Source organism: Lynx rufus, unplaced genomic scaffold (genome assembly GCF_022079265.1).
Source record: "Lynx rufus isolate CCGP_SWC_20201006 ecotype Redwood Valley unplaced genomic scaffold, mLynRuf1.p SCAF_8, whole genome shotgun sequence".
Taxonomy (NCBI): domain Eukaryota; kingdom Metazoa; phylum Chordata; class Mammalia; order Carnivora; family Felidae; genus Lynx; species Lynx rufus.
This window is the reverse complement of record NW_025814896.1, coordinates 19080200-19105642: the sequence shown is the minus strand read 5'-3', so window position 1 is coordinate 19105642 and position 25443 is coordinate 19080200. Positions and strand designations below refer to the sequence as shown.

Here is a 25443-nt window from a genome sequence, read left to right as displayed (position 1 = left end):
TCACAGTAGATACTTCTACTGTTCTACTTCTCACAGTAGTGAGAATTAAGTGTAAGGAAGTGAAAACCTTTATAATTTGTACAAGTGCATGTTGTTATCCTTGTATTAACTACTTCTCAGTGAGATGATTTATCCCTACTTTGCAGTACTTAACAAACTATAGACATTCCCAGTCTCATTAACTAGTCTTTTTTCCCTCTTCAGTCCACCACGAATTAAAGATGAACCTGAAGATGATGGCTATTTTGCTCCTCCTAAAGAGGATATAAAGCCATTAAAGAGACCTCGAGAAGAGGATGAGTGAGTATTTCTTATTCCTTGATTTTTGGAAACAAAAAAGGATTTGTTTAAACAGTAAATGCGATGTATGTCTCTCCAGTTTGCAGAAAAATGGCATTGATTGACTAGTCATTTGGAATTTGTGATTAATGGTCTGGGCAGCTTAGTCATCTTTGATTTATAAATGTAGGCTTTGCTAAGCAAATAAGTAGTGTACCTGACTGATGCTTAATGCAGAAATATTTATCTTTTTATTATTTTTTCATATTTAAAAACGTAATGCCTGTTTATTGTACAAATTTCGGATAATATAGAGTTCATCAAGAACATTTAAATTATTCAAGTTACTTTAAATTTATTATCTCCTACCACAGATAAGTTTTCACTGTTAAAGCAATTTTTCCTAGGTTCTGTGCCTGTCCATGCATTCTTTTTTGGGTTTCTTTTTTTGTGTGTGTGTGCCTGTCCATGCATTCTAAGTGAAGTTTCAGTGTATAGAGATAATAAAATTGCTCTTAAAACAATTATTTGAGGCTTGTGTGTACCTCTTTCTCAGATTCAGTGAGGTTAAGTTCTACTCATTATAATTTCAATCTTGTATAGCTTCTTATACTCCAGGAATCTATAAAAGATTTATGATAGAAAGTGGGTGGAAAGGGAGGAGGGAAAATACTTAGTGAACTCATTTGTATTCACTTAGAATGCATATAGTATTTCTTTCCTCCCCTTTCCAGGTAGGTATTACTTTGTGGTAGCTGTTGTTGCGCTGGGCATTTGGTCCCCAGACTTTCATCTTCTAGTGGTGTCTGTTTCTGTAGATAGCCCTCCATCCCCCATCTCTTCCAGGCCTGTATATAATATAAATGTTTTGTTCTATGTAGGACTATAACTGTTAGTCCTTGTTAGGCCTTCTTGACTTTCTCCATTCCTGTTCTGACTGTGGAATCAATCCCCAGCCAAGAATAATAGTCATGCCTGCTTTGGAAGCCTCCAAGAGGAGTTTGGAGGTCCTGATCCTGTTGGTGAGAACTACTGAGTCAAAGTTGTGTTAATTGCATATTCATGTTCCCCTTTGTAGTGCTGATTATAAACCTAAGAAAATTAAAACAGAAGATCTCAAGAAAGAGAAGAAACGAAAACTGGAGGAAGAAGAGGTTAGTAAAGAGACTGTGGCCCTTGGAGGCTTGGGTTTGGAATAGGGAGTTTTCCATAAAACAGCTTTTGAAGGCAGGTGAATTTTAGGAATTTATTGGTCTTTCGTAGGGGAACTGCTAAGAAAGACGTGTAACAGTTGCTGTGGCACTGCAAGTTTTAAGATCTTTCTTAGCCTTCGTGGGTGACTGCCCATAGCTCTGCTGCTAGCTGATGTTCTTGGAGAAAGTACACCATCTTCATACCTGCAGAGGAAGTGTTAACAAGAAATCATACTTTGGCTTACAACCCAGAAGAGTTTTCCCTAAGAATGCTTTTTAGTGCTCTCATATCTAACAAAGCTTGCTCATCACTTACTTAGGGTAACTCTCCGTGTTTAAAGGTCTTTAATGGGTGCCGCTTGGACATATGATGCAATCCAAGCTCTTTACCACAACTCCTCCAGATCTGGCCCCTGCATCTGGTACCTTCCTTCATCTTGTGCCTCTTCTCTAATTTAGCTTGTTCCAGACACACTGAACTCCTTTGTTTCTTTTCCACACTGGATTCTTTTGTGCTTCACAGCTTTGTGTAGCACATGCTGTTCCCTCTGTCTGGAACACACATGCTCTTCCTCCCTTCTTCTCCTGGCTTATCACCTTCCTTAACATCTCAGCTCATCACAAGTACTTTTCTAGGGGTTTGGTTTTATGCTTATAGTAGATTTAAAATAATATGGTCCCTTCTTTTGACACTTCCTATTTCTTACACTAAAGAGTTATTAGCAAGTAATTCAAGTGAAAGATGTTAGAAGATCACAGGAGTCTTACATCTTGCATTCTCAGAAGGGATTGAATGAGTTCTTGGCTCTTATGCTGTGTTTGTGGTTAGCCATGGTCATGGACAAGATGGATTCACAGGTATTAAGTCACTAGCACATCAGAGTATGAGCAGTAAAGATAGTAATAGGAGCAGTGGGTTTTAAGAGTGTAATCTATTATAGTAGTAGTAAAATTTATAATAATGAAAATTAAACATAACAGATGTTTACTGTGTGTCAGACACTATTAGTGCTTTAAATAAATGATTGATTTCATTTCATCCTTACAATCACCTTTAAGAGGTAAATACTGCTACTATCGTCTCTCCATTTTACAGATGCAGAGACTGAGGTATAGAGAAGCTGAATCATTTGCTTGAGTACTATTTACTACTAAGTAGTAAAGCCAGGATTCAGTCCCATGCACTCTGATTCCAGAACCATTACACTAGCTACCATGTTATCTTGTCTCCTGCATGTCTTTGCTGATCTTTTAACTCCACGGGAGGGGAGAAGAGTCTGAAGTGAAATCACATTAAGATTATTAATGAGAAGGAGAGCCATAGAGAGAGATGATCAGGTCCTAAGTTAGGAAACTGGTTTTCCTGACATCTAGCCTGTTCTTAGCAGTGTCAGCTTATGAGCACCCTCTCAAGGAATCGAGAGTGAAATGCTGAGTGGTTGTGGTAGTCACCCCACTTTTGTGTAGATTATCAGTACAGACTAGTGGGTAAAGAAATACACACAACTTTAGCTTTTCGATGCTTTCTGTACTGCCTTTAGGCCTTTGCTGCACTAATGTAAAATAATACCTTTTTCACAGTTTAGAAGGAGGTAGTAATAACTGCTTTAAACCGTTTGGAAAAAGGACGCTTAACTTTATTTTTTTATTGTCCTTTTCAGCAACCCTCTCCCTACAGGGGAGGGAAAAAAACACACAGGCTGAAAGACCTAGAGTTAATACACAGTCTTATTATGGCCAGTACCCTAGATGGCAGGAGCAGTCCTGAAACCTCACTAACTGGCTGTGGTTTTTTTTCATTTCTGGGAATTGTTGGGAAGTCTCTCAGTGACTGATTATCCCATTTTGAGGCTTTGAAAACATACAGTGTAGCCAGTGGTTTCTTGATGGGACCATCTGCTTGCGTGTTTAGAAGCTGTAGGGAGAATGTCTTAACTGAAAAACATTTCCCTTTCCTGTGGTGTGTTTCAGGCTAAATAGTAAACATTATCTGGATTATATGATCCTCTAGTACTTTCTCCTCCCAAACATACATTTATATTCTCCATTCCTATTTTAAAATAGTTTGGTATCATAGTCCTTCCCCTTCCTTCTACCCCAAAAATCATTTGCTTTAAAATCCTGAGTTTGGGGCGCCTGGGTGACTCAGTTAAATGTCCAACTCCAGCTCAGGTCATGATCTCACGGTTCATGGGTCCGAGTCCTGCGTCAGGCTCTGTGCTGACAGCTCAGAGCCTGGAGCTTGCTTCAGATTCTGTGTCTTCCCCTGTCTCTGCCCCTCCCCCGCTCATGCTCTGTCTCTTTGTTTCTCTGTCTCTCCCCCTCTCAAAAATAAATGAACATTAAAAAAAGAGTTTTAAAAAAATCCTGAGTTTATCCTGATAGTTATATCCTGTCATGTAGTCCTAGAATGTTTATATATTCCAGTCATTCCCATGAGTCACACTATTATTTTTCTGGTAATAGCAGCTATATAGGACCTTGAACAAGTGACCAAACCCTGTTTTGAAGTTTTCCTTGATTATAACTGGAAAAGGTCAAACTTTCGATAAAGGTCTTGATTCAAGCCCTGCCATTCTGTAATTGATTTTAAGAGGACTCAAAACCACCTTTCAGAGCTACATAAAACTTGCTGAGTAAGAAGTTATCTTGGATAGTTAGGACAAAGGAAAATATTCTTTAAGAGTTTAGATCCTGTGGAGCAGGACCCCCACCTGTTGAATAACACACTTTTTACTGGATGTGTGTGTTTTGAGATTAATCTCCTGTGTTACTGAGTTGTATTTGTTTATGTTTGTGCCACAATGACAGCTCATCTAGGGTCACAGTTCAAAGAAGAGCCATAGAGAAATACATTACTGTACTAGAAACTGGTGATCATTTTAGGACCTCTCAAATACTTGTTTACTGCTTCGTGACTCTATATGCAAGCAACAGTGATAGTTAATATTCCCCCACTAGACTCCATCAGGAATTTCCTTTCAAATTGTATAGTAAGTGTCTAATACAAGGCCTATACCCATTATTTGATGGTGTTGGGAGAGGTTTAAAAACAAGTGAGTGTAATACATTGGGATTACTCTCTATTAACAGTGCTCTCCCAAACATTCCTCTGGGGCTAAAAAATATACGTATAATTTCCTAGACTCTTCCATGCATGGTGAATGTTTTTAACTACTTTCTTTTAGGTAATCATTTGTCAGGGAGTTTTGGGAAATAACTGCTCAAGAGAAAAGGACCAGTAAATTTTCATTCACTTATTAAATTGAGAGGATTGGATTTAAGAACCTCTCCACTTGTAATATTCTGTGGTTCCAGTTTTTCTTCCTAATGGCCCCTCAGAACTACTTCTTAGAATGTGATTGGTACTTACTTAAGTGCTTTCTCACCATGTTTCTTTGTAGGATGGTAAATTGAAAAAACCCAAGAATAAAGATAAAGATAAAAAAGTTCCTGAGCCAGATAGCAAGAAAAAGAAGCCGAAGAAAGAAGAGGAACAGAAGTGGAAATGGTAACATGGCAGCCCTGGTTATAGTGTCCACTCTTGGGTTCCACGGCCTAACTGAACAAAAGTGTTATTAAAATTTAATAGCCTGATAATTTGGAGGAGGAGGAAAGTACTTAAAATCTTTCCAGAATAACATGCTGAAATAAGTTTTCTAGGTCCTAGCAAACATCCTAGTGAAAGCATTAACTACATTTCAACGTACTGGTTGTCAAAATTTGGTCCCACCCTGGAACAGAATGAACTACAGAAGTAGAGAGAGAGAGAGAGAGAGGGAGAGAGAGAGAGAGAGAGAGAGAGAGTGTGTGTGTGTGTGTGTGTGTGTGTGTGTGTGTGTGTGTTAGAGGAATTGGCATATGAAGAAAGTTGCATTTAAAATGATAGAGAAAAGATGGATTATTCTATAAATCAGGTTCAGGAAACTGCCTATTTATAGGTTTAAAAAATAAACTCCACAAGAAAATCTGGATGAATATTTTATAATTGTAGAATAACGAAGACCTTTTGAAGCAGGATATATAACCAGAGCCATAAGGAAAAGATTTATAAAATTGGTCTATCGAAATGAAAATGTTGCATATGGCCGACAAATTCATGGCATTAAAAACAATCATAAGGGAAAATACTTGCAGAGGACTGAGATTCTTAATATGAAAAAAGGTCTTTTAACGTCAATATGAAAGGAACGGTCTTAGAAAAGTGATCAGTAAAACATCTTAGGATAGGGGAAAAGAAAGATGCCAAGAACAATAATCAATGATACATCTTTTTGTTTAATGTCTTTCAGATTAGGAAACAATGCGTATCAAAATATCTAGGGTTGTAATTAAGAAAACAAGTGTCATCGACAATGGGAGTGAAGATTTAGTCTTTATGGGAGGAGTTTAGTAGTAACAGGGTACTTCTGAAATGTGCTTAGGTTGGGAAATTTTATTTTTTAATAAATTTAGCTATTTAGAATTTTGAAATAAACAAGTATTTTTAATACTGATATGTTTTTTAAGCTATTTATTTGAGAGGGAGAGAGCGCACGAATGGGGGGAAGGGCAGAGAGAGAATCCTAAGCAGACCCCATGCTTGTCAGTGTGGAGCCCGACGTGGTGCTTGATCCCACGAACCATGAGATCATGGCCTGAGCCAAAATGAAGAGTCGGACGCCCAACTGACTGAGCCACCCAAGTGCCCCAATACTGATATTTCTTACAACTTTTTTTTTAAATTTTTTTTTTTAATGTTTATTTTTGAGACAGAGAGAGACACAGCATGAGCAGGGAAGGGGCAGAGAGAGAGGGAGACACAATGTGAATCAGGCTCCAGGCTCTGAGCTGTCAGCACAGAGCCCAACGCGGGGCTCGAACTCACAAACTGTGACATCATGACCTGAGCCGAAGTCGGACGCTTAACCGACTGAGCCACCCAAGAGGCGCCCCTCTTACAACTTTTTAACTACTGTATAATTATATATGATTTGTAGTTGTGTTGAAAAAAATTTGAATGATCCAGAGGTGTACAAGTTAGAAAAAAATGAGTTCTTTTTCCCATTCTCGTTTTTCCTTTCCAACTCTGAAGTAACTACCATTCATAGTTTGGTGTGTAGAGTTTTAGACCCACTAGTATGCATTTCCTCTTTTGTAATTTGGCTTTTGTAATTTGGAACAGTGATCTCCCCAACCCAGCATGTCTGAGGAAAAGGGAAGGATCAGTCACCAGGGAGGTGACTGAGAGGAGCAGAGCTAAAGTGGCAGAAATGCTCAACACAGCTATGTAATTGGCATAGTTGGTTTGAGCATATGTGGGGTTAAAAGGAAAGTCTAGAAACAGAAAGTCACAGAGCAAAGGAATCCTGGGCCAGAGTCAGGAAACAAAAGGATGTGTGTTTTTATTTTCTTCAGAGTTTTTCAGAGATAGACTGTTGACTGTTTTAAGATAAAATGAAATGATTATGTAAATTAGGGGTTGTTATTAGGAGTCATGAGAATGGTGAGGTAGTGATCAGTTAAGTGTTTGCTGAACGAACAAGTTTATTTCCTGGTCATCACTAGCTCCCTGCTGCCTTCCCCCTTCCTGTGGAGCCTTGGCTTTTATTGGGCCCTGAAGCAGACATTCTCTTGTCCTGGTCCAGCCTTGTATGTGTGGAATTAGATAACCCTTGAAGAGTGTAATAGTCTCGTTTTGCTTCTGTGGTTGAAATCCTTATCAGTGTTGCCACACATTAATCCCGAGAGACCATGACCTTTGATTTTTATATTCTTATTTTGGCTTAAGTGGGACTGCTTAGTCTTTCACTGAAGATGGTTGGTTTGGGGGTGAGCTGTCTTTACTACAGCCTCCAATGCATGCTATCCTCATACATTGTTAAATTTTGTGCTTTCTTAAGCACATTGCTTGTTGGCACACTGTAAGTTTTTAGAAGTAGAGAACAAAAATGATTGGCCTCTTAACTGATAGCTTGCCTGTTCTTCCTTTCATGGTAGGTTGTGTACTGTACTCTGAAGTCAGTTTTCTAGTCCTCAGTGTCTGCCTGCCACTGGCAGCATAGTCAGGGACCTTAAGTGGAAGATACTCTCATTTTTATTATTCCTCTTGGCATCCCACTGAAAGTGTTACACACTTCACCAGGCACACATGAAGAACTTTTTTCTCCCCCACCCCTCTTACCCACCCCACAAAGTCTGCAGACTTGTTAATCTTGCCGAAAAGAAACCAGAAAACCTTTGATCTTTATCTTCCTCACTTTGGTAATTGTGGAGAGGGGAAAATGGTTCAGATCCCCTCTGGGTTTTATTTTTTCACATTTCCCCCATACAGACCATGTTACAAGTGCTTGTGGTATGCTCAGGCTTGTCTGTGAAGACCTATTTACCCAAGAGCCCCCCTGTTTTTGAGGGTTACTCTTTGTAGGTGTATGGAGTTTCAGTTCTTGAGTTAAACACACTTTTCTGTCAGGACTGACCTGTCGGAACAGAAGTCCCGTGTTTGTTCTAAACAGATGATTCTTCACAAAAAGTCCTAGAAACTGGGGTGTTCATTTGCTGTATTAGGTATGACTTTAAATGGAGTTTTCAGTCTTTTTCAACAAAGGCAAAATGCTGTAAGGATTTAGGATTGTAATGTAAGGAATTAGTGTTGAAAGACCAGGACTCAGAAATATGATCCGTAATAGTGATAATGAAATTTATGGAATATGAATTGATACTCTCCTCAAACAGAGAAACTGTCCTTGATTCCAGAGATTAGCTTCAGGAAAGCTGTAGTAACTGAGCTTTATTTCTGAAATTTTAAAAATTACGCATTTACAGTGTACTGTGAGGTGCTTCTTAACTGCGAGGGAGCTTGATTTCACACAGCACATGGATGTTTACCTTCCTGTCTTACATACATTTCTAGCACATTTCCACCTTCCCCTTTTCAAGCGTATTTTACTATCCATTGATACCTACCTTGAATTCATAAGTCAAGTCTGCCATAAAGAAGTCATTTTGGTGTCTAGGTACATGTTTTTCTTAACTTTATTGGTGAGCCATTGATGTAGGCCTAAAAGGGCAATACTACTGTTTTCATATTTACAGTAATAGTTGTTGATCCGATGATATCAGCCTGTTGAAGGATATGGTCTCTTTCTGTTTAAATTGAGGTTTAGTGTTGAGTGATTCACTGAATCTCTTATTTTACTTAAATGGTAGAGAAGTTACTGTGAGTCCTCAGGATGAACATGCTGGAATAGGAAGAATTATAAAAACAGTTTGGAGTCTTAATTTAAAAACCACTGGAGGGCGCGTGGGTGGCTCAATTGGTTAAGCGTCTGACTCTGGGTTCTTGGTTTCATCTCAGGTCATGATCTCACAGATTATGGGATCAAGGCTAAGGTCAGGCTCCACAGCTGGCAGTGTGGAGCCTGCTTGGGATTCTCTCTCTCTCTCCCTCACTCTCTGCCTACCCCTCCCCTGCTCATGCTGTCTCTGTCTTTCTCAAAATAAATAAATGAACTTAAAAAAAAAAAAAACAACAAAAAACACCGGAGTTGGGGTACCTGGGTGGCTCAGTTAAGTGTCTCACTCTTGGTTTTGGCTCAGGTCTTGATCTCACGGTTCGTGGGATCCAGCTCCCCTGTCAGCCCAGAGCCTGCTTGGGATTCTTTCCCTCCCTCTCTTCTCCAACCCTTCCCCCCCAAACAACAACAACCACCACCACTGGAGTTGATGAGAAGAATGGAACCGAGTCCCAGTATAAGGGAAAACGTGGTGTTCTCAGTCTCCTCACTGTCACTCTGGCAGTGCTGCACATAGGTGTCTTGCAGTTGCTTTCATATACATGCCTACACACATAATACATATATACGTACATGTGGATTTTTTTATGATTTGGAGAGTAACAGACTCTGGGATTTGGATGGGTTCCTGCATCTAAGCCTTTCTGTGCCAGTGTCTAGTTGGGAGATTCTGCCAGTTTCATATGTGGAAGTGGTAGGTTGGTTATTGAGGATCTTTGATGCAGTGCTCCTTCTAGATTTAAGATTCTGTTAAATCCTTGAGGTTTTTTTTTTTTTTAATTTTTAGTTATAAAATACAAAAACCTAGAATTTGCCATATTAACCATTTAAGTGTGCGGTTAAGTGGTACTAAGTACATTCACGTTGTTGTGTAACCCTTAGCACCATCCCATCTATCTCCAGGACTGTTTTCATCTTACAAAACTGAAACTGTCCCTCGTTCCCCTTTCTCCTGGCTCCTGGTAACTACCTTTCTGCTTTCTGTTCTTTGAATTTGATTACATAACCTCATGTAAGTGGAAATATACAATGTATGGCCTTTTGTGACTGGCTTATTTCACTTAAGAAAATGTCTTCAAGGTTCATCTGTGTTGTGGCATGTGTCAGATTTTCCGTCTTTCCCAAGGCTGAATAATGTTTCATTGTATGTATAGACCACATTTCGATTATCCATTCATCTATTGATGGATCCTTAGATTGTTTCCACCTTTTGGCAGTTGTGCATAGTGGTGCTACGAATGTTGGAATGGAATGTTGCTGTGAATTTGTTTAAATATCTGCTTTGAATTGTTTTGGGTATATTCCTAGGAGTGGAATTGCTAGACCATGTGGTAGTTCTGTGTTCTAACTTTCAAGCACTCATTCACTATACTGCTTTCCACAGTGGCTGCACAGTTTACATTCTCACCAGCGGTGCACAGGATTCTAATTTCTCCATATCCTCATCATCACTTGTTATTTTCTGGTTTGTTTTTGTTTTGATAATAGTCATCCTAATAGGTGTGAGCGAAATCTCATAGTTTTCTTTTATATTTCCTAATGACTGGTGATGTGGAACATTTTTTTTCAGATGCTCACCGGCCATTTGTATATCTTTGGAGAAGTGTGTATTCAGGTCCTTTGCCTATTTAAAAAAAAATTTTTTTTAGCTTTTTTTTTTTTTTTTTTTTTAATTTTTGAGACAGAGACAGAGCATGAGCAGGGGAGGGGCAGAGAGAGAGGGAGACACAGAATAGAAGCAGGCTCTACTCTCTGAGCTGTCAGCACAGAGCCCGACGTGGGGCTCGAACTCACGGAGTGTGAGATCATCACCTGGGCTGAAGTCGGATGCCTAACCGACTGAGCCACCCAGGCGCCCCTCCTTTGCCTATTTTCTAATTGGATTGTTTGTTGTTTTTATTGTTGTAGTTCTTTATTTTGGATATTAATCCTTTATCAGATAATAATGCTTTGCAAATTATTTTCTCTCATTTGTGGGTTGTCTTGTCACTCTGTTGATTGTGTCCTTTGATGTGCAGTTTTTAACTTTGTAGTCCAGTTGGTCTTTTTCTTTTGTGGCCTGTACTTTTGTTGTCTTAGCTAAGAAATCATGGCTTAATGCAGAGTCATGAAGCTTTTGCCCTTCTGTTTTCTTCTACGAGTTTTATAATTTTAGCCTGTATGTTTGTGTCTCTGATCCATTTTGAGCTTATTTTTGCATATAGTGTAAGGTAAGGACCCAATTTCATTCTTTTGCATGTGAATGTCTAGTTTTCCCAGCGCCATTTGTTGAAAAACCTACTTACTCCGTTGAATGGTCTTGGTACCCTTGTCAAAAATCATTTGATCATCTCCGTTGACTTTGGTTTTATAGTGATGCTCTTTTTACAGTAATTTGGTATGTGTAATTTTTATTTGATGTTTCTGAACTTCGTTTAAAATATTGGAGTTAGGGGCACCTGGGTGGCTCAGTCAGTTGAGCATCTGACTCTCAATTTCAGCTCAGGATGGTCTCACAGTTGTGAGATCGAGCACCAGAGCAGGCTCCGTGCTGGGCACGGAGCCTGCTTGGGATTCCCACACCCTGCCCTTCACTGGCTTGTGGGTGCGCTTGCTATCTCAAGATAAACAAATACTTAAAAAAAAAATAAGGGGCGCCTGGGTGGCTCAGTTGGTTAAGTGTTCAATTTTGGCTCAGGTCATGATCTTGGCAGTTGCGCGTTCAAGCAGAGCCTGGAGCCTGCTTCGGAATCTGTGTCTCCCTGACTCTGCTCCTACCCCTCTTGTGCTCTCTCACTCTCTCAAAAATATATAAACATTTTTTTAAAATTATAAAAAATAAAATATTGGAGTTGGAAAAAATATTGTAGTTAGAAGATGATAAATAATATGCATAGTTAGCCTTTAGGAGTATTCTGTAGAACTTTGGAGCTTTTTAATTTTAAAGTAGAAATAGTGAAGATTAAAATTTGTGAAGTTTTAAAATATCCTATTCTGAGGCATCTGACCCTCTCGATTTCGGCTTAAGTAATTATCCTAGGGTCATGGGATTGATTCTTGTGTTGGGCTCTGTGCTTGGCCTGGAACTTGCTTAAGGTTCTCTCCCTCTCTCCCTGCCTCCCCCCCTCTTTCCCTCTCTCTCTCTTCCTCCCCCCACCCCCCGCACTGTCCCACTCCCTCCCTCCCTCCCTCTCCCCCATTGGCGCTCTTTCTCTCTCTCTAAAATAAAACAAAAAGTAATAAAATATTCTATCTGTAAGACAACTGACTCTTAAAAAAACAAAATGGTGATGATGGTGAGAGGGTCTAATTCAGAAAAAGAAAGACTTTGAGACCTATCAGCCAATTTCAATGCATGATCCTTAATTGGATCCTGGCCTATAAAATACATTTTGAGTATAATTGGGAAGTTTTTAGTATGGTCTAGGTATTAGAATGAAGCTAATTTTATTAGATGTGATAGTATCATAGTTATGTGAGAGAATATCTTTATTTTTACAGGTGAACTATTTAGAGGTGAGGTATCATATCTGCAGTTTACATTGCTGAAATGGTTCAGCAAAAAATAGGAAACTTAGCATAATATTAGCAGTTGTTGAACGCAAGTGATGGGGATATGGTGTTCCTTGTATTTGTCTTTTTCTGTATGTCTGATCATTTTTAAGGTTTTTAAAAAACTCTTTGCACTAAACTTTACATTCAGTTAGTTACCAGTGTCTGCTAGATAGCTCTAGGTAACCTATGAGTACCTTAAACTCAGTACCCCAACTGAACTGTTATTTCCCAGTCTTCTGTTCCATCTTGCACTTTCTTATAGGGTTGTTTTTCCCTACATCTTCACCTGGCATCTACCTCTGTCATGTATACCATGGTGGTAAAACAACTCTTCCATTTCCATATCTCCCAATTATTGCCAAGGTCCTTGAGTTGGGATCCCTTGTATCCACTCGTAGAACTGAACTGTTGAACTGTATTTTCCTGTGTTCACTTGAGTATTCCATTTTATTTATACTGTTGGCTTTTTGAAGGTGAAGAATACTGGTTCTTTTGATCCAGGTCTTGAATGTGGCGCCCAGAGTTATTTTAGAGCATCAACCAATTGAACGATAAATTCTTTGGGCATTTAAAAATGACGCTTTGTATACTAGGTGATCACTGAACGGTGTTATACTTTATCTTTTAAAGGTGGGAAGAGGAACGCTACCCTGAAGGCATCAAGTGGAAATTCCTAGAACATAAAGGCCCTGTTTTTGCTCCACCATATGAGCCTCTTCCAGAGAATGTCAAGTTTTACTATGATGGTGAGTTATTCCAAGGTTGTCTAATTGTTGGCCAAGAAAAGAGCCTGCTTCTACTTAGGAATAGAAAACGTGGAGGGATCTTGTGCCATATAATCCTTTTTGTTTATTTCATTTTGTTTTATTGTCATTGTGTGGTTTGGGGGAATGGTCATCAGGTGTTTACTTACCTCTTAAAGGCTCATTTGGTGATGAAGGAACTGCCTTGAGAAAAAGGGACTGTTAATGTTTTAATTACATGGTCCCCAAAAGTTCCTCCACATAGCTTACAGCACTTGGTCCCCCAGTTAAATGTTTTTATCTGAACTTCATTTCTGAGAAGCCACTCTTTGCAAGATTTATTAGAAAAGCCTTACTTGAATGGTAGTATTTTACCTTAGCAATGTAATTCAAGCTGATAAGCTGCTCATCACGAGAAATAGTACTAGTATTCAGTTGAAGATTAGTCAGCCATCAGCCTCTAGGTAGGGCTGGTCGGTGTCAATCACTCTGTACATAGCACAACAATATGCCTTTACTATATGTGCAGTCAGATTTCATAGGCTGCTGTAAAGAACTGCCCTGCCTACGCGCTTCTCTCAGAACACTCAGAGTTGTCCATTAACTACCATTGGTGTTTCTGTCCTTGGGCTGAAGAATTGAAGAGTACCTTTGACGTTCTTCCTGTTTGCAGTGTAGCACTGTGCAGATGGGAATGTTCAACTGATCTCCCTCATTCCAAGAGTTCTATCCATTAATGGCTAGAGCATTTTCCCCCAGACCCTTACATGCTTAAGATTTGCTAGGTGGATCTGGACTCATTTAATAGATGTGGAATAGTATTGGGTGGTTCTGAACCAAGGGGTCTGCTGACCAAACTTTGAGAAATACTGGGCAGGAAAACTGCCTAAGGGCATTTGTGGTGAACACACTCAGGAAAATTCTCGTACATCTCTTTGTCCGCCAGTAATGGCCTTAGGGCTACAGATATTTATAGATAAAGGTAGTAGTTTATACTGGGTCTTGCAAGTGGGGGACGTGTCAAGCTTGGCAAGCTGGAATTCACTTTTTATTCAGTGTGCCTGTGTTAGACACCAAGACCCAGCAATGGACAATATTGACCACGCTCTGATTGCACAATATTTGCAGTCTACCAGGACCCTATAGCCTGAATGACAATTACTTGCATCATATAAACATTCTGACTTGTGTCGACCAGAGCACACAGGACACAGTTCTATTAGCCCTCATAGTTGGTTACTTAAATATAACTCCAAAGCCAAACTCCAATGAGGAAAAAGAGCCTAGAACCTTGGAAGAAGACAATCCTAAAAGGCCATGTATTTTGTAGCTCATGTCTGGACTTCAGAGCTTTAGAAAGCTCAACTAGTAAAGCCCTATTTTGAGGTTCAAAATGATTTGAAGGAAAGCTAGATTCTCTAGTCTCTGGGTTTCTCTTTTTCAAGATGGGAAGCCAAGGCCTGAACCAGTCATCACTGGTCACTGTGGTCCTTTCCTTCTTTCTTGGCCAGTGCTCCATTATAGGAGCTCCAGCTGTATCATTTTCTTAGTTGGGTTTCTCACCGGTATTTCTTCCCTTTGATTACGTAAACTCGCATTGTGCAGTAAATTAGGATGTTGTATTTGAATTATTGGTCCAAATTGATACTGTAAGTCCTGCCTGCTCTCTAGGGAAAAGAGTTCTCAGACTCCTTTGGAACTGCCAGGGAGGCAGGGCACCCGCTTGCTGAAGCAGTGATTTGTCTCTCTTGAGAACCTCCAGTTTTCAGCTCTGACTCAGCAGTTTCTTCTTCCTGGAGCTCAGGCTTTTCCACAAAGTGCTCCCATTGCCAGGAATCTTCTAGTCCTCTTCGCACCACTCTGCTGCTGGGGAGCTGTCATTTCCTCTTTTGACAGCTCATCTAAAACAGGAGGCATCAAAATTCCTTCCTCTGTTGGTACAGAATTCAGTAAAATTGCCCAAAAAGTCTCCATTTTTTTGTTTTTCAAATATTTATTGATACTGGTTTATGTCAAACAGACCTAAGAACAGTTTACATTCTTTTCTTGCCATTTATTTTATTTCATTTATTTTATTTTTAGTGACTTGAATATAGTGACTTAAATTTATAGTGACTTAAATTTAGTGACTTAAATTTTTCTTTATATCAGAAACATTACAGGGCGCCTGGGTGGCTCAGTCGGTTAAGTATCTGACTTCAGCTCAGGGCGTGATCTTGTGGTTTGTGGGTTCGAGCCCCGCATCGGGCTCTGTGTTGACAGCTTGGAGCCTGGAGCCTGCTTTGGATTCTGTGTCTCCCTCCCTCTGTCTCTCTCTGCTCCTCCCCTGCTCATGCTCTGTCTCTCTCTCAAAAATAAATAAACATTAAAAAAGAAAAAGAAACACGTTACAGCTTTACTGGCAACTCTAGTTCAGACCTGAGTTGGGGAGAGCTGAAGAAGTGCCGGAAAGCCTTGAAAGCTAATAACCCTGTCGTCCCGAAAATGACTTCTTTCAAAGGCAGGAGGTTGGGGGGAGGGGGAGGAGGTTTGAATGGGGAATGTGGTGCCACCTGTTGGCCTTTCGAGTTGCGGATTCCACACAAGTTCTGTCTACCCTGACGATTTCAGTTTTGTGCCATGATTCCCTATATCCCGCAATTAGGGATGATGATTTCCCAGCCATCATGAAATGAGTTATCTTCTGAGTTTTGAAATGAATGGATTTCTGGTTAAGATTTAGTTTTCTATAATGAAAGTGAAAATCCTTGGTGAATTTTAGTAGCTATGTAATAGCAAGACAGTGGGATGATATTTAACCGCATTTTAGGTATAGTCAAATTATTATGCCGTGGATTAGTTCCAGATGGTGTTGTAAAGTTGGATGTTCAAGAAAAAATGGAAATTGTCCCTAAGAGTACGGTTAAAGATACGTAGATTAAACTCCCAAGTACTTCCCCTTATTGCTTTATTATCTAATTAAGGTACACAAAGCCCGTAGGCCTCATTCAGATTTATGTTACAGTTAGCATTTTTCATTGTATAACATCAGGATTCCTTTAGAACAGCTTTTGCTCACGTGCACACTACCAAGAATCCCAGTCATCCCTTGTGCTCTGGATGAGTCTGTTTCCCTGAAAGAGGCAATTTCATAATGCCTGTGTTCCAGAGCAATCATCTCAAACTCTCGTATGCACACGAGTCACCTGAGGGTCTTTTAAAAATGCACTTGCTGAATCTATAGATCTGGGTTGGGGCTTGATTCTACGTTTCTAACAGAACTCCCACGTGATGCTAATGCTGCTGATCTGTGAGCCACACTTTGAGTATCAGAGTTCTAGAGGAAGGTCTTACTTAGATTTTTCGTGTGGGATATCTGGGCTTGCCTGCTGTGGATATATATTATTTTATTCATATTCCACCCACCTAACTTTAAAGAAGAAAGATGCCTATTTCTTTTCCCCACAATTCCTTTCTTCCACTCCCTGCCCTATCCCTTCCTCCCCTTCTTGAACAGAGGCTGCTTAGCTTAGCAGTGGCAGGAGTCCCTCTGAGGATTTGATTTTTAAAAACCATTGAAGAGGTGTAAAGGACCCTGCTTGCTGAAAGGAAAAGGAAGAGTGGCTGGGCCTCCCCCAGCTCATCCCTGTCCTGAGCAGGCACCTGGGAACAGTTTACTGGCATAGTCTCCAGAGAATGACCCAGGTAAATATCTGCTAAAGAGAAGGAGAACTTCTACAACTAGATATAAATCAGTGTATTGTCTTTGTTGTTGTTGTTACCATGTGTCACCAGACCTTGTATACCTTGGGAAGGTAAACCATTAGTTAGAAGATTTCTCCAGAGCTCAGTATTTATACTCAAAACATGAATTATACACCTCAATTTTTGGAACCACTTTTTCCTCTAGGTAAAGTCATGAAGCTGAGCCCCAAAGCAGAAGAAGTAGCTACGTTCTTTGCAAAAATGCTCGACCATGAATATACTACTAAAGAAATATTTAGGAAAAATTTCTTTAAAGACTGGAGAAAGGTATTGTAGCTCATGTATTAATATCCTAGCACCTCGCAAAGATATTAATCAAATACTAAATAGTAAACTGTAACTTCACAAAAAATTCTGATGTAAAATTTGAGCTTTATGAATTTTATTGTATTTAAAGTTTTTCCTTTTTCCCTATTTGTTAATTATGTTACATAGATTTTTCTATCCAACAAGAATATGTATATTTCTTTCCTCTCACTTTCATATGGCTGCAGGAGGGACTTTATCAGACCAAACAAAAAAACCTCAATTCTGGTTGAGCAAAGGAAACTTTGTCTCTGCAAGACTGCCTGCCCCTCTGTCTCCTATTGCAAAGAGAGATGTTAATGTGATGTCCCATTCCGTTTTTATTCTTACTTCCTTGCTTTTGGTACTTTTTGCTCTTGAAATCACATGTCCTACATCTGTTTAGGTGATTTTAAACAATCTACTTATTCTCAATTTGAATAATGTGGACAGAGGCTGAGGTGAAGTTTACCTTCTGAATAGCCCTGAAAATAACATTTTAAGTGAGTAGAGTAGGGATGTTTCTAAGAGAGAGTAAGTATGGAAATGTTTCTCTTATTGCTAAAGGAAATGATACGTATTCATGTTTCTCAACTATGAAATACACAGGCCTGTGGATATGGCAGGGTGTAAAGAGCTCAAATTACATAAGAGTTCCATGAGCTTTTTCAATGATAAATCATGTAAAGTTTTTTTCTATTAAATATTTTATAATAGCACAAAGTAATAAAATTATGTTTTCTTTTTTTTCGAAACTCACAAATTTAGATTGGCTACCTCTCCAAACACCTTTGGCTGAAAAAAATGGTGCTTTGCTGTAATCACAAAGAAACCTAGGGTATTAAATAGTGTATTTACCTTCTTCTTCTGTCTCCCCCCCCCCCCTTTTTTGACTAGGAAATGACTAATGAAGAGAAGAATATTATCACCAACTTAAGCAAATGTGATTTTACCCAGATGAGCCAGTATTTCAAAGCCCAGTCAGAAGCTCGCAAACAGATGAGCAAGGAAGAGAAACTGGTACTATAGAATTTCTTTTTTTTTCTTTTTTTTTTTTTTTTTAATGTTTATTTATTTTTGAGAGAGGCAGAGACAGAGTGCAAGCAGGGGAGGGACAGGGAGAGAGAGAGGGAGACACAGAATCCGAAGCAGGCTCCAGGTTCTGAGCTGTCAGCCCAGAGCCCGATGCAGGGCTTGAACTCACAAACCACGAGATCATGACCTGAGCTGAAGTTGGATGCTTAACATACTGAGCCACCCAGGCACCCCGGTACTATAGAATGTCTTAAACCTCTGGAGAATTTTGGAATAGTGATTAGTTCATCTAATTTTCTTCTTGGTTCCTACACAACTTTGACTTCAGTAATTTTACATGGCTCTGTACTGAAGATTTAGGATTCCTGGCCGAGTAAAGTTTAAATTTTCTTAAGGGCTTTACATACTGAATGTTGTGAATAATAGGCACTTTATTGAATGACTTAGTGTAAGAACCTGGTGCTCTTTTGATCCAAAACCAGTCAGTAATTCCAATAATACAGTATTTAAGGACGGGCAGACCTGCACAGTGACTTCTGGATATTAGGGTTTTAAACAGATAATATTGTTCCCATACCTCCCTGTTCTTGATCTCCCTGGGATCTAGGCATGCTCATCCATCTCCATCTTCATTCCAGAATGATCTTTCTAGTATCCAGTGAGATGTCATTTTCTTCTAGGGTACCAGTAGGCAAACTATAGGCTGTCTGTTTTAATTAAAAAGTTTTATTGGAACACAGCCACAGCTAGCTGTTTAGATATCCTCTGTGGCTGCCTCTATGAGGCAGTAAGAGAGTTGAGTAGGTCCAGCAGAGACCGTGTAGCTCTCAAGACCAAAATATTTTCGGTCCAGAGAAAGTTTGCCAAACCCTGATCTACAGAAATTCAGGCCAAAGTTTCTTTTTCTTTTATTCTCTTTCCTTTTCCTTTTCCTTTTCCTTTTCCTTTTCCTTTTCCTTTTCCTTTTCCTTTTCCTTTTCCTTTTCCTTTTCCTTTTCCTTTTCCTTTTCCTTTTCCTTCCCTTCCCTCCCCTCCCCTCCCCTCCCCTCCCCTCCCCTCCCCTCCCCTCCCTTTCTTTCTTTCTTTCTTTCTTTCTTTCTTTCTTTCTTTCTTTCTTTCTTTCTTTCTTTCGAGGTCCAGATGTTAAGGACTGTAAGGAATTTTAAAGCCCTTTAATTTCTATATTTTAAAGTACGTGCATGCTTATACAGCTTAGACAACTGTATTTATATAACTCATTGCTTGATGGTACCTATTTGACCTTTAGTTTAAAATTCGAGTTACTGTAAGAATGATAAATGCACCAGACTTTTCAGTCCCATTTTAGTCTTCTCAGTATTCCCAGTTAGTGAAACTTGGTTTATTATTTACTTCAGGGGTGTTTTAAAACTTAAACCACTTTGGAGCTTTGTTTTTGCAAATAGTGATCCAAAGATAGGACAGTTTCAGAAGTATCACCTTGTCAGAGCCCTGGCCAAGGACACCTGCCAGCAAGTTCTGAATCTGTTTCTACCTACAAGGCAACAGGACTTAGTTAAGTTGAATTTCTAAGTATAATACGAAAGAGTCAGCAGAGGGTAAGGAGGCTCCAAATTCCATACCCACACTCCTTTTTTGGAGCAAGGATCACAAAGTAGACAATGTATGTACCCATATACCTAAGAAAGAATCTGTAACAGGTATGCTTGAGTTGAAAACCCATCTGAAGTACTGTACAACTAAAATGTGTCTGGAACCTATGAGAAAACATGGAGATGTTTTTTATGAGGCCTGTCAGAGAGTCATACCCCTCTGCCATTTTGACACTACTCAACAAAATGACGTTAGTTTTAAAGTTCTATTTAGAAATACCTATGTAACATGTTCACACATAAATCCTTTAGGAGAATAGAATCAGTTTTGAATCTGTAATTAGAAGTCAAGCATAGATATTTTGGGGAATTTTTATTGTGTTTATGTTTGGAAACTGTTAGAGGTTATCCTTATTTGCATTTCTTTCCTTTTTTTTTTTTAATTTTTAAAAACGTTTTATTTATTCTCTACACTTATGGTGGGGCTCAAACTCATAACCAAGTTCAGGAGTCACATGCTATTCTGACTGAGCCAGCCAGGCACCCCTATTTGCATATTTCTTAGTGATTTTTAGACTTTCCTCTACCTTGACCTGTCCTCAAGAGATAAAATAGTAGGAATAGGGAACAGCAATTTGAATCCCTTTTGAATACTTCTTTGCTCTGTTCCAGAAAATCAAAGAGGAGAATGAAAAATTACTGAAAGAATATGGCTTCTGTATTATGGATAACCACAGAGAGAGGATTGCCAACTTCAAGATAGAACCTCCTGGGCTTTTCCGTGGCCGTGGCAACCACCCCAAGATGGGCATGCTGAAGAGACGGATCATGCCTGAGGATATAATCATCAACTGTAGCAAGTGAGCACAGCTCATTGTTTGGGCCAGAAATAGAGTCGGGGGCTTCATTTGTTCTTGGGAATATTGTTGCTGGGAGTATTTCCTAGGTTGCATAAGTCTGTTTGGGAACAGCACAGTATTTCCATATATATAGATCTCCTAGTATTTTTCAGTTACTGACTGGTGATGAGGAAATTTGCAAATACATGCTCAGCAGATTTACCCACTTTAGGTCACAAAAAGTGAAACTGTCCCTCACTTCTCCTCAATTCACTACCCTCCTACTTTGTTATTTCCACAGAGATGCCAAGGTTCCTTCTCCTCCTACAGGACATAAATGGAAAGAGGTCCGACATGATAACAAGGTTACTTGGCTGGTCTCCTGGACAGAGAACATCCAAGGTTCCATTAAATATATCATGTTGAACCCCAGTTCACGAATCAAGGTAAGAGGTAGCTAAGAGCTGCCCCAGTTAGTGGGGCTGATAATCCCTTGTTGAAATGTAGTGTTACTGGTCTCTAGAATCACTGTGACAAATTAAAAACTCTCCACAAAATCAAGTATTTTCATGCCTTCCTTAGGTGTATCTGTCTTCTGCGTCACATTATAATCTGATTCATTTATTCACAAATATTTACTGAAATCCCAGTATGTGCCTGGCATACCATATGTACGCATGGTGTTAGGAACTGTGTTGGTAAACAAAACAGATGCAGTCCCTACCTTCGTGTTGCTTACTATCCAGTGGTGGGGTTGTGATGAAAAATGCAGTAAATGTAAATTGGCTTCTGCTGCTTTCTTCCCCCCCTTTCTTGGCTCTGAAGAAGGGAGCAGAATTGCTCTGAATCCAGAAGTTGTAAAATCTAGAGTCTTACATACTTCAGCTTCCTAAGGTTACACCTGGATAGGTTCCACCAGGACCAGGTGAGATTATGTATGTGAAAGCACATCATAAACCATTGTATACCCCTGTGTTGTTATTTGTTAATACTATTATTGAAAGGGGAAAACTGTCTTGGAAGGACAGTCCGTTCTTGTTAGCCTGCTAGGCATACCCTGCTTGGGAGAACTTCCTCCCTCAGATGTACTGTGGAACTTTGCATAACAACCTAAAAGAGAGATGAGCTCTAAAAAGGCAGCCAAGAAATGAGTTCTTTGTAGACTATGACTGTTAACTTACAGAGGACTGGCACTACAGACACTCTTAATTTTGGTTTATAGGTTATTGAACATGGTGTAAGACATGAAAGCCACACCTAAAAAGGCTATGTGTTTTGCCAGCGCTATAAACTGCACACTCTCTAGCTTATAGTTCTTTGTTCTAATATGAAAAATCTCTGATATTTCCTGCCATTCAGTTGGAAAATGTCACTTTTCCTAGTTTAGAGTAAGTATAGAATCAGAAAGAAAACCCTCACGAGCAGAAGTCAGGTCTTCTAAAGGGGCATGTTATTTTCTTCCGAAATAAAGGTGGATAAATGGTGGTTTTAGCTCTCAACTCGTAGGCTAGTGGGCAAATTGGGTAAGTATTCAACTGTACTAGAAGAAAGGTAAGCATTACGTGCTTTAGAGAAATGCAGCAGTTATTTCCCAGCACTTACGGATGAGGAACAACTTTATGAAGGAAATTAGGTTACTATTGGTGTTAAAAGAGAGATATTCCAAACAGAATTATGTCATTATAGATGAAGAGTGAGAAGTGTTAAAAAGAAGTAACAAAAAGAATTAGCAAGTGGTGATTCTTGCACAACATTGTGAATGTGCTAAATTTTATGTGTATTTTACACATGGAAAAAAAAATAAAAATTTGGGACACCTGGGTGGGGTCAGCTGGTTAAGCATCCAACTCTTGGTCTTAGCTCAGGTCTTGATCTCGGGTGGTTCGTGAGTTCAAGCCCCGTGTTGGGCTCTGCACTAGGCATGAAGCCTACTTTAAAAAAAAAAAAAAAGGCAAAATAATGATACCAGGTTACTGATAAGTATTTTCACATAAGTTGATATTTGATTATCTTAACAACCATACCACATGTACTAATGCCACTGTCTTATAGAGAAATAAATTTAGTCTCTTGGAGGCCGAAAAACTTGCTCATGATCCAGTAGTTAGTTACTCACTCTGACTTAAATCCTTAGCCTCCTGATTGCCTGCGTGTGATAACCCTACTGCCAAATTGTGGCCAGCCTTAAGTGCCATGCTAAAGAGACTGGTCTGTGCTCTGCATCTGGTGAGGACCCATTGAAGGACTTTGAACAGAGGTGTGTCTGGAACATAGACCCGCTTCAGCAAGATTCCGAGGCTTTACACACAGTCACACCAGTAAACACGAGCTCTTGTAAATGATGCAAAGGGAAAGTACAGGGTACCATATAAGAATGTATCAGGGCATTCGATTTGACCGGGGTGGAGGGAAGGCCTTTCTGAGGAAGTGACATTTAAGATAAGACTTACAAGATGAATAGGATTTATCCATGGAAAGGATAAGGGAATGGATGTTCCAGATAAGGAAAATTGCCTTTTGAAATCCCTGAGGTGTGAAAGAGTTTGGTGGTCTTGAGGACTGAGAGAAGGTCATTGTAGTTGAAGTACAGTGAGCAGGAAGGGGACAGGAAGAGGAGGCTACAGGGGGATGCAGGCCAGATTTTCAGGCTGTTTCTTAAAATTGTTTATATTCTCCTAAATCCAGTAGGAAGCTATTGGGTTTTAACAAGAGGAACAATACCAGATTCGCATTTTAGAAACTTGTGACGTAACTGATCATTCTGAGCACTAACCTCTGTGAAGATTGGATTATATGCATACCAGAAGTACGAATATTGATCGGATGCTGTTGTATTCTAGGCAATGGATAGTGGTGGCCTGGACAAAATGATGCCAGTGTGGGTGGAGAGAGGTGAACAGATTCCAGATAAATGTATACTGCGTTCTCTTAATATCCAGGATTCAAGTTTATTATAGGAGAGCCTTCACCGGTTGAGATCTCCATTGTTGATAGGCCAGGTGGAGACCCTCCAGAGCTGAGAGCCACCAATTTATTCCTGACAATATCCAGATAACCCCCATGTACTGTAGGGATTTGTGCAAGTTTCTGAATGATGGTTATGGTAATGAACCTAGAAGTCACCCACAGGTAGGCCTGTCTAGAATCTTATACCCCTCACAGAGTGGCTGACTCTCCTCAGCTGGGTTGGGATCCTAAGAGTCATGAAGATGGTTAAAGGCTTGGGAAGTTGGAAGGGAAAAAGAAATGTGATTTCTCCAGCTTTTTGCCAATCCTTGTTGGCTGTTTCCCACTCACCAAAACAGTGAGAACATCAGAGGTTGGGGTTTGACAGTGTTTTGAATAGTCTTTAAATGCAGTGCCAGTAGGAGAAGCATTCTCTAGATAAAAATAGACAACTTCAGGGCGCCTGGGTGGCTCAGTCAAACGTCTGACTTCAGCTCAGGTCATGATATCATGGTTGGTGAGTTCGAGCCTTGAGTCAGGCACTGTGCCGACAGCTCGGGAGTCTGGAGTCGGCTTTGGGTTCTGTGTCTCCCTCTCTCTGCTCCTCCCCTGCTCGTATGCATGCGCGCGCTCTCTCTCTCTCTCTCTCTCTCTCTCTCTCTCTCTCTCAGAAACAAACATTAAAAAGAAATTTAAAAGAGACATTTGCAACTATGTGGATGGAACTAGAGGGTATTATGCTAAGCAAAATCAGTCCGAGAAAGACAAATATATGACTTCACTCATGAGGACTTTAAGATACAAAACAGATGAACATAAGGGAAGGGAAGCAAAAATAATATAAAAACAGGGAGGGGGACAAAACATAAGAGACTTAAATATGGAGAACAAATAGAGGGTTACTGGAGGGGGACTGGGCTAAATGGGTAAGGGGCATTAAGGAATCTACTGAAATCATTGTTGCACTATATGCTAACTAACTTGGATGTAAATTTAAAATAATAAAATTAAAATTAAAAAAATAGATACAAGCATTAGGGGTCTTATTTTTTATGAACTAGTTCAAATATACAAGAATAGATAATGTATTGAATACTATGTCCACCATCTGGCTGTGTCAAACCTTAACATTGTATGTATCCTGTTTGTTCAGTTACTTCATTTCCTAAAAAGTATTCTGATGAACACAATTGAACCCCACCCCCCATTCTCCTTCTTCCTTGGAGGTTACTATTACTGAACTTAATGTTTTCATTCTTGTGTATATTTTTGTTTTTCATAATTTATTTCTGTGTGCATAAACAATATGTAGTATTGTTTTACAAGGCACACTTTTAAACTAGGTAAGTTGAGATCATTCTGCAACTTCTCTCACTCAGCTTTTGTATTGAGATTTTCTTTTGACATATACTTCTAACTTATTTGTTTTATTTGCTACACGGTATTCTATTTTATAAAAAAAATTATTCTTGGGGTGCCTGGGTGGCTCAGTCCGTTAAGCGTCCAACTTCGGCTCAGGTCATGATCTCATGGTTCATGAGTTCAGGCCCCACATCGGGCTCTGTGCTGACGGCTCAGAGCCTGGAGCCTGTTTCAGATTCTGTGTCTCCCTCGCTCTCTGCCCTTACCCTGCTCCTGCTCTGTCTCTCTCCATCTCTCAAAAATAAATAAATGTTAAAAAAAAAAAAAATTCCCTTGTCAAGAAACATTTAGAGTTATTTATGATACTTTGCTATTATAAATAGTTCTGGAATAAACACATTTTCCTTGTATAGATGAAAATTTTCCTTAAAGATTCTTTATTAGATACTTTTAAGTTCTCTAAAGTGCCTGAACCAGTTTACATCACCATCATTCCCCCAACAGCATGTACACATTTCTGTCTCATGTATCCTTGTCAACATTTCTCAAGTTTTGCTTTTTGCATTTGGATCTTTGATCTATTCAGATGTATTTTTGTGTATGGTATGAAGTTGAGATCTAATACATTTTTTCAAATG

General features: G+C 39.5%; 1 protein-coding gene across 1 annotated transcript in view; it reads left to right on the top strand.

Annotated features, from left to right (window-relative positions):
- Positions 1-25443, top strand: part of TOP1 (DNA topoisomerase I) — a 95803-nt gene that overhangs the window by 50135 nt on the left and 20225 nt on the right. Inside the window, exons 6-13 of the mRNA XM_047069562.1 lie at positions 205-300; positions 1358-1433; positions 4877-4983; positions 12911-13026; positions 16913-17034; positions 17950-18072; positions 20331-20518; positions 20799-20943. Coding sequence (XP_046925518.1) covers positions 205-300; positions 1358-1433; positions 4877-4983; positions 12911-13026; positions 16913-17034; positions 17950-18072; positions 20331-20518; positions 20799-20943 — 973 coding nt within the window. The remainder of the gene's footprint in view (positions 1-204; positions 301-1357; positions 1434-4876; positions 4984-12910; positions 13027-16912; positions 17035-17949; positions 18073-20330; positions 20519-20798; positions 20944-25443) is intronic.